Source organism: Leopardus geoffroyi, chromosome A1, assembly GCF_018350155.1.
Source record: "Leopardus geoffroyi isolate Oge1 chromosome A1, O.geoffroyi_Oge1_pat1.0, whole genome shotgun sequence".
Lineage (NCBI taxonomy): Eukaryota > Metazoa > Chordata > Mammalia > Carnivora > Felidae > Leopardus > Leopardus geoffroyi.
In genome coordinates, this window is record NC_059326.1 from 123,569,503 (window position 1) to 123,580,185 (window position 10,683).

General features: G+C 34.9%; 1 protein-coding gene across 2 annotated transcripts in view; it reads right to left on the reverse strand.

Annotated features, from left to right (window-relative positions):
* Nucleotides 1-10,683, reverse strand: part of DHX29 (DExH-box helicase 29) — a 46,636-nt gene that overhangs the window by 2,522 nt on the left and 33,431 nt on the right. The window contains exons 15-25 of one of the 2 annotated variants that reach the window (XM_045493335.1): nucleotides 9,881-10,025; nucleotides 9,627-9,744; nucleotides 8,937-9,021; nucleotides 7,092-7,180; nucleotides 6,088-6,216; nucleotides 5,925-6,000; nucleotides 5,018-5,179; nucleotides 3,750-3,886; nucleotides 3,251-3,344; nucleotides 1,325-1,627; nucleotides 285-416 (exon numbers count right to left, since the gene is read on the reverse strand). In XM_045493335.1, the coding sequence (XP_045349291.1) occupies nucleotides 285-416; nucleotides 1,325-1,627; nucleotides 3,251-3,344; nucleotides 3,750-3,886; nucleotides 5,018-5,179; nucleotides 5,925-6,000; nucleotides 6,088-6,216; nucleotides 7,092-7,180; nucleotides 8,937-9,021; nucleotides 9,627-9,744; nucleotides 9,881-10,025 (1,470 nt within the window). Of the gene's footprint in view, nucleotides 1-284; nucleotides 417-1,324; nucleotides 1,628-3,250; nucleotides 3,345-3,749; nucleotides 3,887-4,954; nucleotides 5,180-5,924; nucleotides 6,001-6,087; nucleotides 6,217-7,091; nucleotides 7,181-8,936; nucleotides 9,022-9,626; nucleotides 9,745-9,880; nucleotides 10,026-10,683 lie in introns of both variants that reach the window. The other variant, XM_045493324.1, reaches the window with a different exon arrangement.

Sequence of the window (10,683 nt, forward strand, 5' to 3'; positions counted from 1 at the left end):
GGGATAATCCATGTAAACTATTGAACTACACAGCACATGGCAAATTATTTTTACTGATAGTAAATGCCATCTGTAATAGCAATAGAGTTGATTTTCATATTTAACAGATTGAACGTATTGTAACATTTAAATGTAGGCAAGATAAAATAAGAAGGTCTTCCACTCTAAGTCAAATTGTAGGCAGAAATTATGCAAACTCCAATAAAATTTAAAAAATCCACCTCAGTAGTACTGCAAGTACTACACGAAAATTTTAATGTTATGAGATCAGTTGTAGCATGTACCTGAAAATAGATCCAGCCATCAACAGAAAGAAGACGTTCCCGGTGTTGAACTTCTATATCACCACCAAAAAGTAAAACTGGAAAAGGGGTTATTAGGGTAGTTTCCCTCAAATATACTCGGGTATACCTTACCTGCACAGGAAAAAAGAGAAAAAAAAAAAAAACTTCACAGCCTAAAAATGTAAGAAGTTCATTTATGTTCCATGTAAGCATTTTTCTATAATTTACTATTATAAAATTTATATCATAAATTTTGTAAAGCTACCTTTACATTCTGTTGTGTGCATAACTTGCCAATTTTATAATAATCACATTCACCACTGGTGCATTTATACTATTGAAAGGCATCTTAAAACATGAATTGTAAGGGTGAATTATATTTCTTGAACATAAACTATGAACAATTTGATAATGCCAATGCTGTTAATGAGCTCAAAATAATGAGCTCAAAAATAATATTGTTTTAAAGTGTCTAGTTTCTAGACCAGCGTTTAGCTATGGCCTTTAGTAATTTCTCATGCTCTACATGTAAGTTTTGGGAGCCACTCCTTGAAATTATAATCCTTGTTATTTTAGCAAGCTATGATTTACAAGACTGTTTTAATTATAATCTATAAACATTTGCTGTTAACTTATCTTGGGTTACATTGTGACTCAAACTGTTGCTATAGCATATATTGTTCTATATTATCCCATTCGGTTATTTGGAATGCACATAAAACAGGTCTTTGTTCCCTTTTGAGAGAGCACCTTTTGGTGAAATCTTAGGGAACGGATACCTTATTAAACAATATCTATTTGCTATAATTGTCTTATTTCAAGTAAGAAAGATAATGGTCAGAGTAGAAGTTTTAATATTTTTCTTTCATTAAGTGAAATAGGGCTTTTTTGATAAAAAACTATATTTTTGTACATATTTGAAATCAATATGTATAAACTCAGTTTGATAACCAAAAAAAGTAACTTGTTGGGGCATCCTAACTTGTTATGACTGACTTCTAGAATACCCTGAATCGTGGCATTAAGAATGAGCATTTTACCTTCTCTTGGTATAAGAGCCATCCATAAGTTTGCAAATCTCGATTTACTGAGGAGGGATGTACTTGAGCTTTGCCTTGGGCTGTCTCCACAATACAAGCCAATTTTTCTGTAACATCAACTGATTTTGTATAGATGATCTTTCCCACGTTGTCATATAGTCCAGCAGCCAATACAGCTTTAAGAAGGGCAATTTCTTGGAAGGACAGTGTGTGTGAGGCTCTGTTTCCTTCCCAGTCATTAGATGCTGTGGATGATGAAAATCCTGCTGCCTTAACCAACTTTATTAACTCCTGCTTTACATCCTAGATTGGTTTATGTTGAAAAGAGATAAGATCAGAATTGAGTAAAAAAGAAAAAGTGACAAATACCCCTTTAATATATATTGCTGTTTCCTATCAAAATTGATAGGATACCGAATTATTATTTAGTTCCCTACAGCCCAAATCAAATGAGGGAGGAAAAAAAAATTGTACTGGCAAATCAAGGATTGAAGAGTTATCTATTTCCACTACTCCCAGACTTTAGATGTCATAAAACATAATGTCTAAAATAGGAGAGCAATAAAAATGTGTCTGAGCACATTTGCGTTCAATATATTTACTTTAGTGGTAACTGCACAATTTTACTCAATGAGGATGATCACACAGAACAAATAATGAGTAAGAATTGGAGAGGAATCTTGATCCTGGGTTGCAAATACTTTGCTCATTTGCCTCTGGCAGTCTCACCTTAATTCTAACAATGGCAATTTCATTTAACCTTTATCTAGGTTTAGTAACCAAGTGCCCATTAGCTTAAATCCTATAGGAAGGATAAGCATTTGTCAAAGTAAACTGGCTATAAGCAATTAAAAGGTGACATTTACATTTAGGATTTCCTTTGGGTTTCTGATTTGGGGCTTAAGAGACTGATTCCAGGTGAGAAAAAGACAAACAGCTGCCTTAACACCACAGGGTAGGTGAAGAGATGGAAAACCATGCAGCCCAGGGAAGGTGAAGAAAAGGCTCACAGAAGGAAGGAGCTGAGAGGCAACTTGGGAGGTTGGAAGGAAGTGGGGTGGAGTGGAGACAGGAGTGTTAGCTCTCCACATCTTGAATCCCAGTGAGCCCAGAGGCAGCTGTTCTTCAGTTTATCCCTTTATCCTTTTGTGAAGGACAAAATTCATTCCACTTAGAGATGTCCCTGCTCTTATTCCAGCCATTATTTTGAAGCACAGAAAATAATGGGTTAAGTTATAGGAGAATAAAATATTCAACCCTTTAAAATATGAGAATAGAGGAATTCTGTGAGATACATTATTTTCTGAATTCTTTTATAGTGTGTCTGTAGTAAAACCTGTAGTCGCTTAAATGGTATAATGAACACCATTTCCTAAGCACCATGAAAATTAACTGTTTGAGGAGGAGCCCTGCTTTTTGCAGTCACTTGTCTTTATATTTTAACTACATGTCTATACTCTGTCTTCCAAGAAATAATTCTGGTCCTCAACAGTAGTCAAAGCCTAAGTGATGGGCACAGTTGTCAGGTTTCCCATCCCAAGAGCAGCTTTATACACCTGGTCACAGTCAATCACAGGGTATGATGCCTTTCCATAACTATCATCCTACACTGCAACTAAGTAGCTGGCTAATATTTAGGAAAATAAATGAGACTCTCACGAGAAGGAATCAGGGCTCTTGGGAAAAAAGATTCTAAGCCTTGGAGCATTTTATGATTATTACATTATAATTGTTAAACACTATTTTAAATCACTGTGTAATACATAAAAGTTACCTGTTGGAAGAAACAACAAAACAAAAAATTATAGATTAATGCAGTAAATTAAATCCATACTATATGTCAAGCACTATTGTAGGCATTTTCCTAAAATAAGCCTATCAGTCAACCAAAAAACCCTGAATTAACAAAGCTGTATTACGACTTACTTCTAGGGTTAACAGTGATGTTCTATTAAGAAAATTCCTCCGGCAATACGCAATTTCAGAACGATAGCCTCCTTCTTGCCGGGCCTTCTTCCATCTAGATAAATAAAATGACCAAAGTTCAACATGTTTTCTTTTCAAACTGTCTCTTTCAGAGGTACTAACCAAAGTAAGCTTTAATTAAAGTACAATCATTTAAAAAGAGGAGGGGTCTTGATTGTTGTAGGAGCTACTAATTGAATATAAGAATTTGGCAATACTGTTATTTCTTATGTATAATAATAAATTATTAACTTCGGATATGAGGTAATATAGATACAATAATACAAAGTACATTGTTCTTATTTAGAAAGGATTATAAAAATATACCTTGACAGATGAAGTAACTAAAAATAAGTGTAAATCTTAGATGTATCTTTTTAATGAAAGTCAAAGATAAATTTTTTAAAGTAAATAGCCTCAGGTCATCGATTTACTGACAACACCCAGATTATTTTTTTACCCTAGGTATGCATTGTAGATCGTCAGGTGGTCTGAATCAGCCATAGCCAAAGCTGATTTTGCAAGATCTGCCTCATCTTTTCGACCAATTGGTGTAGTAAAAGGAGACTTCTCTGTCATCACCGCAGCTAGTGTTGCCTATCCATAAATAACCAAAAAAATTTATCATTAAGGAGGTATACACGGAAGACTGATTTGTAAAAGTAAGCAAATCATAAAATAATCCCACTTTCAAGTTGCATGTTTCTTTAGTACCCTTATGGTGTTCTACAGTAGCTACCATTCAATTTTAATTCATTACTTTGGACTTCATTTTATGTAATTTAAAAAATATATCACTTTTATACCACATTTATAAAGAGGTCACATCACCAGAATCGGAACTAAAAACCTGTATGTGTGTATAGTGATTCATAGTCTGTCACACAGTTATATCTGGACTTTTGGCCTACTATATTTCTATGCCTGCAAGGCTCTTTAAATACTTCAAAAATAATTTGGAGTGTATAATGACCCATTTCTTACTGTTGCAGCTTTTCAAATTAATTATCATGACAGAGGTTATTTTTTGGGCTCAACACAATTCTGGTGAGTATTTCTAATAGTAGAGAAACAGACTAGAGTACGTTACACTGTCTTCATTCTGTTTTTAAACAGCATTGATTTGTAGTCCCAGAAAAGGCCACAGCCTGATGAAACTGTAAAGTTGAAATGGAATAGCAGGCATATGAGCTCAGAGATTCAGAAAGAAGCACAAAGTTGGTTAATTCTGAGATAATTAGGTAAAACTGAACTGTTGGTAATTGCTGGCTCAGAGAGATAATCCAGAAACAGAGAAGGAGAAAGTTTTTGATTCTACTTAAAAAAATCTGTGGGATTCAAAGCTCCTTAAGAATCATCTACTATGTACTCAAATAAATATTTCAAGTGTGATTTTTGGTAGCAAAAGCCAAACCCATTTACAAAATAGTACCTCCAGCATACTTAAGTACATGGATTAGTATCTATGATCTTAAAAATAAATATTAAATATTCAAAAATTCTCATCAGGCATTCAGACCTCCTGGTTTTAATGCTAGTACTCACATTCTATTAATTAAAAAAAAAAAAAAATCAAATTAAAAGTTAAGAATTGCTTCCAAACTTAGTAATTCCCCAGCCAAAATGATAGTTAAAGTGAAGAAGCAAGATCATCATTTGTTTTACCACTGGGTCAAGGCAGCCAAATATGGCACCAAAAATAAGCATCTTGCCAATCTTGACATTCACAGGCAGGGCTGCAAGGTGCTGGCCCAATGGAGTCAGTGTAGGCTCATTTAGTTCACATGCTCCAATCTTTCGGAGTAAATTCATTGCATTGCTGATCACTTGAAGCTGAGGAGGATCTAAAGCTTTGGCAAGGAAATCTTCAGGAGAACCAAGACTGCATTTCTGCAAATTAAAAAAGCGATCAATCAGTATGTTGTTAGAACTGACCAAAGAGATGGTCACATTGGAACTAACTTCAGGTAAAATTTTGAGCAAAGAGGATAAATGTCTGAGGAAGGCTATCCTGTTATAATCGCAAGTGTATGAGAAACTGTGTATATGTTAAGGGCTGGCATGAGGACAAGATCTTCTAATCTGTATTTTAGTTTCTTCATTCCTGATTTTTGTGAAGTCAAAATCTTAAGAACTGAAGGATATTACAGATCTTTCAGACTAGGAATCCCTTGGTCAACATTAGGGTTTCTCAGTCTCCACACTGTTGTTATTTGGGGCCATATAATTCTTTAAATGACTGTGCTGTGCACTATAGAATGTTTAGCAGTTCCCTGGTTTCTACCTACTAGATGCCCATATAGCATGGCCTCCCTCTCCTCCCAGTTCTGCCAACCAAAAATGTCAGAAAACATTGCCACTTATCCTCTGGTGAGCAATACTGCCCCCAGTTGACAACTAATGGTCTAGGTACTGAGACTGTATTTTAGTCTACAAAATATGAGTGTCTCTGGTAGAATTAAAGCACAGTGGGTTTGTTTACTTATAAAGAAAATGGGGGAGGGGTACTTACTAAAAAGTAAATAAGATACTTGGAAATCTAGGGGAGGGGAAGTTTACATCTTTTTTTTTTTTTTTTTTTTTTAGAAAGGGGTAAAGAATGAAAACGTGAACACCTGAGTTCCTTTAGAATTACCATAATATGAAGACATAACTCCTCCAGAGGCACACGCAAAATTTCAGGGACAGAATAGTCCATAAAACCTTCAAATCTGAAAAATAATATTAAACACTTTACATATTATCAGAAATGCCACACTATAATCGTTTGTTTTTCAATTTCCAGTGCTATGTTGTACCTTTCTCTTGTGTACATTCGGAAGCAGAAGCCATCTCTGACCCTCCCAGCTCTGCCCTGGCGCTGCAGAGCACTTGCTTTACTGACAAATGTCTCAACCAAAGAACTCATCTGACTGCTTTCATGGTACCTAAAGAAAAGTTTTAGGAGAGAATATTTAGATCAAGGACTTAAAATCGGAAAAAGCTGGAAATATGTGACTCTTAAAATTACACTGAAGACAGGCTTAAAATAGTCTATCATAATTGTGGACCAATATTTTCCAAATCATGTTTCGTATTTAAATAATTTAGCAAACACTGCAAACCAAATCTCATACTATCAAATTAAAAACTCTGGCACAAGGAAAAAACTTGTTTAACTTGCCCTTTTCCAAATTAATCTGACCACTGCCTCTAGGTAGTCATATGCACTGCCAAATATTGCTGATTTTTCCTAATACAGGGACAGTGTATATATGGATTACAATAGACTACGAAGGTGGTCTTCTCTGTTTTTGCAATATAAACATTAAAATGTTTAAAAAGCAGTAATCTGAATCTGAAGATTCAGGTAAGGTTATCTGTTAAGTGCCAGTTATTATAACAGGTATGTTCAATTATGAAAAATATTCATGCTCCCCATTTACAAATGAGGGAACTGATGATTATATTTAATGGTATTATTACTTGGTAAAGATTACAGATCTGAGATTTAAATCCAACTTTGATTCCAAAACTCACACTGTTATAACCTCACAAATAATTATTGTTTCTGTAAAGCTATTTTGCAAACAAATTTACAAAAAATTACGTTCTGAAAATTTTCTTGGAGAGCAGTTTTCTGCAAGAAGCAGAACACTGGCATTACTTATAGGAAAGCACATGGCATGATACTCTTGGGTATTTGAAAGTTTCCCATAGTTTCTCTGAGGCTTTGGGTAGAATTAGGACATTGGGATTTTCCCTATATGATTCTGGGATTTCTCCTAAGAATTCAAGAGCCCCAAACCCTTTTCAAACTTACTTATTTTCTTTTGTTCTTCCAGTGTCAATTACAAATACAACATCTGGAATAGTGATACCTGTCTCTGCAATATTTGTTGCTAAAACAATCTGAAAATAAAGAAAAAGCCAAAACATTAGGTAACAACTTCCAGCAATGTGCCATTATTTAAACTTTAGTTTGAGGTGATGCATTTTAAAAAGTGAATCTCAACATTAGTTATAAAAATCCATCACCTACTTGCTGTCACTGTGTAATTTTAACTTGTTATAATTAGTTTCATCACTTCAGCTTGCCAATAAAAGTTACAGATTTTTATTCCAACAAAAATACCATTCCCCTAATTCTAGTCAGTCATCTTAAAAATGATGTTAAGTAGCTGGGAAATTGGGTCAGAGAATAGAGACAGCTATGCACAATCACTCCAAATTATTGGAGAAAAAATAGTACATCAGTGAGAAGTAGGTTGCTGCCTTGGCTTATTATCCCTGTGACCACATCCCATGTTAGATCCAATTCTAGTTTTAAAATTCTTTTTAATATTTATTTATTTATTTTTGAGAGATTGAGCAAGCAGGGAAGGAGCAGAAAAAGAGGGAGAGAGAGAATCCCAAGCAGTCCCTGCACTGTCAGGTGGAGCCTGACACAGGGCTTGAACTCACAAACGGCGAGATCATGACCTGAGCAGAAAACCAAGAGTAGGACACTTAACCAAATGAGCCACCCAGTTGCCCCTCTCGTTCTAAAATTGTTAATGGTGATGACTGAATGGTGCACTTTTTGCATTTTCCCTTCTGTATTCTTGGAGAAAACATTTTGGGAATTCCGCATCAAATATTCAATGTATATTGCTCTATATCAACTCTGTATTTTGATAGTGAATGCTTCTTTCTCTTATTCATTTGACCTAGGAAATAATACTGGGTTCTCAGACTTAGATGGGGCCTAGGTGCTCATTCTACCTCAGTAGCATCTAATTTTTTTTTTTTTTTTAAGAGGTTGAACTCTTTTCTTTAAACCAAATCTTTGAGGGAAGCTAAAATGTTACAGATCAGAACAGCCTCAGAACCCAGGCTCCTGCACTGCAGTCCAGGCTTTCTGGGAGCTCTAGTAATCCCTACAGTTCTTATATGGTACCCTTTATCCCCTTCTAAATCTGAGAAACTGTCTACCAAGTATCTCTTCATTCAGAATCCTCAACAGAGGAGACAATGAAAATACTGAGACTATTTCCTAACCTAATGGTCTATGCATTAAAAAAATAATCCAGGGGGCGCCTGGGTGGCGCAGTCGGTTAAGCGTCCGACTTCAGCCAGGTCACGATCTCGCGGTCCGTGAGTTCGAGCCCCGCGTCAGGCTCTGGGCTGATGGCTCAGAGCCTGGAGCCTGTTTCCGATTCTGTGTCTCCCTCTCTCTCTGCCCCTCCCCCGTTCATGCTCTGTCTCTCTCTGTCCCAAAAATAAATAAACGTTGAAAAAACTGCAATTTACTTCCACCGATTGAGTATATTCTTTAAAAAAAAAAAAAAAAAAAATCCAGGATGAATACATGTAGAACAACAATGAATCTGTACAGGATTCAAATAGCTCCTGACATCCAACATCTTTCATGAAAAGGATGGAAAAGTAGTGATTTTTCTTCCCACAAGCGAAAGTGATGCCATGTTTTTCAACTGTCATTCCCCTAAAAGTCTTGTCCCTTTAATAATGTATACTATCAATTTTCAAATACTTAAGTATTGGGTTCACTTTCTCATTATGTTAAGCTAGTGAGCATCTGGAGTCTGCCATGAACTGTGAGACACTTAATTACATTTTCATGAAATATTCAACAGATCACACATAAATTTGCTGTACTTAATTTTACCTTCCTGACTCCAGGAGGAGGAAGTGTGAATGCTGCAGCTTGGTCTTGAGTTGAAAGAATAGAATGCAGAGCTATCACTTTATATCTGAAAGTTAAAATCATAGTTCTTAGCAAGAGTTTCTCTTTAGAAGACACTGCAAAGAATAACAAAATTTATTTGCAAATAGAAAGCAATTTAAAAAAATTTTTTTTTAAGAAAAAATTTAAACACCTAAGTTCTGAGAATGGTACAATGAAACCACATACATGCATCAAAGAGAAAATAATATGAATTTATATGGAATATAAGGTTTAAAGAATTTTAAAATTTTCTTGGATACTGCAGTGATAACCATGATAGCAGTAATAAACTGTATCAAAACAGATACAGTAAGCAGCTGAATACCTATATCTGAATGATAAGTTGCACTCTGTAGGGGTTTTGCACTATCCAGTGGGTTGGGGAGGTGAGTCACTATCTTATTCTGAACCACAGGATTCCCTCTGTTTAATGAATTAAAGACACAGAACAAAAGCAGAAAGCATACCTAAAATTTTCAGTACATTTAATGCTATCATAGAAATGTTAAAAACCTTACTTCACTTTAGACAATTTTAATTAAAGGTAAAAAGACTGAGAATTCTAAGAGTTTTAATATACAAAACATTTTTTAATTTTAAAAACTACTTGGAATGAAGATCTGTGGTTACCGTTCAGAAAAAAATCTTCTGTCAGTTGACAGGAGATCATACAGCTGTTGAATATGAGCGAGGCCTGGTAAAAAGATCAACACTGCTCCTTCAACATTTCTGAATTGGGGACTTCTGTCTGAAATTTTTTAAAAGATAACAATATTCAACATAAGAAAAAAGGTAAGGAATAGCATATAACATGTTAATAAAATGTTTCCAGTTAGAAAAGTTTTATCAAAACAAATAGAGTCAGATTAGTAAAAGATACATACCTAAATATATAAGAAGTTCCAAAATGAGATCAAGGTTGATTTTATGAGGATTCATGTAGAGAATAGCATGCTGAGTGCGGCTACTATACTTTTGGTAAAATGGATTTAAATCAGCACTTGATCCAGTCTGAACTGGTATATATTCCTAAAAGAAACACAATCAGAAAATGGTGAACAAAAATATTAAATATTTTTATAAGACAAAGAAGGATGCAAATCTGCCCTTCTTATTATCATTATTTTGTTAAAATACAGCAAGGGTACAATTTTTGGTAAGTATTAAAAAGTATTAAAAATTTTCACATCTCATGGGGTGCCTGGGTGGCACAGTCGATTAAGTGTCTGACTTTGTTTCGGCTCAGGTCATCATCTCATGGTTTGTGAGATCAAGCTCCAAGTCAGGCTCTGTGCTGACAGTGCATAGCCTGCTTGAGAGTCTCTCTCTCTCTCTGCCCCTCCCCCACTCACAATGTTTCTCTTTCTCTCTCTCAAAATAAACTTAATTTTTTTTAAATTTCACGTTTAATTTCATTCAACATCCTTAAGTACAGCAAAACTTTTTATCTTTTCATGTACATACTAAATTAAAGAAGAATGGAAGAAAAACAGAACAGTGTATGCACTGTTCTGTGGCAACTAAGAAGCAGGTCAAGAGAGGTCATAACTTTAATAAGTAGTTTATACCTGCCTCATTCCTATTAGATTCTACTTCAGTTGCTAAAGTCCAGTCACCTCTTTTGAAATACCTTTAATTTTCTGAAGTCTTTCTTTAGTTTCTAACTTCTAACTCTGGAGTTTTAGGG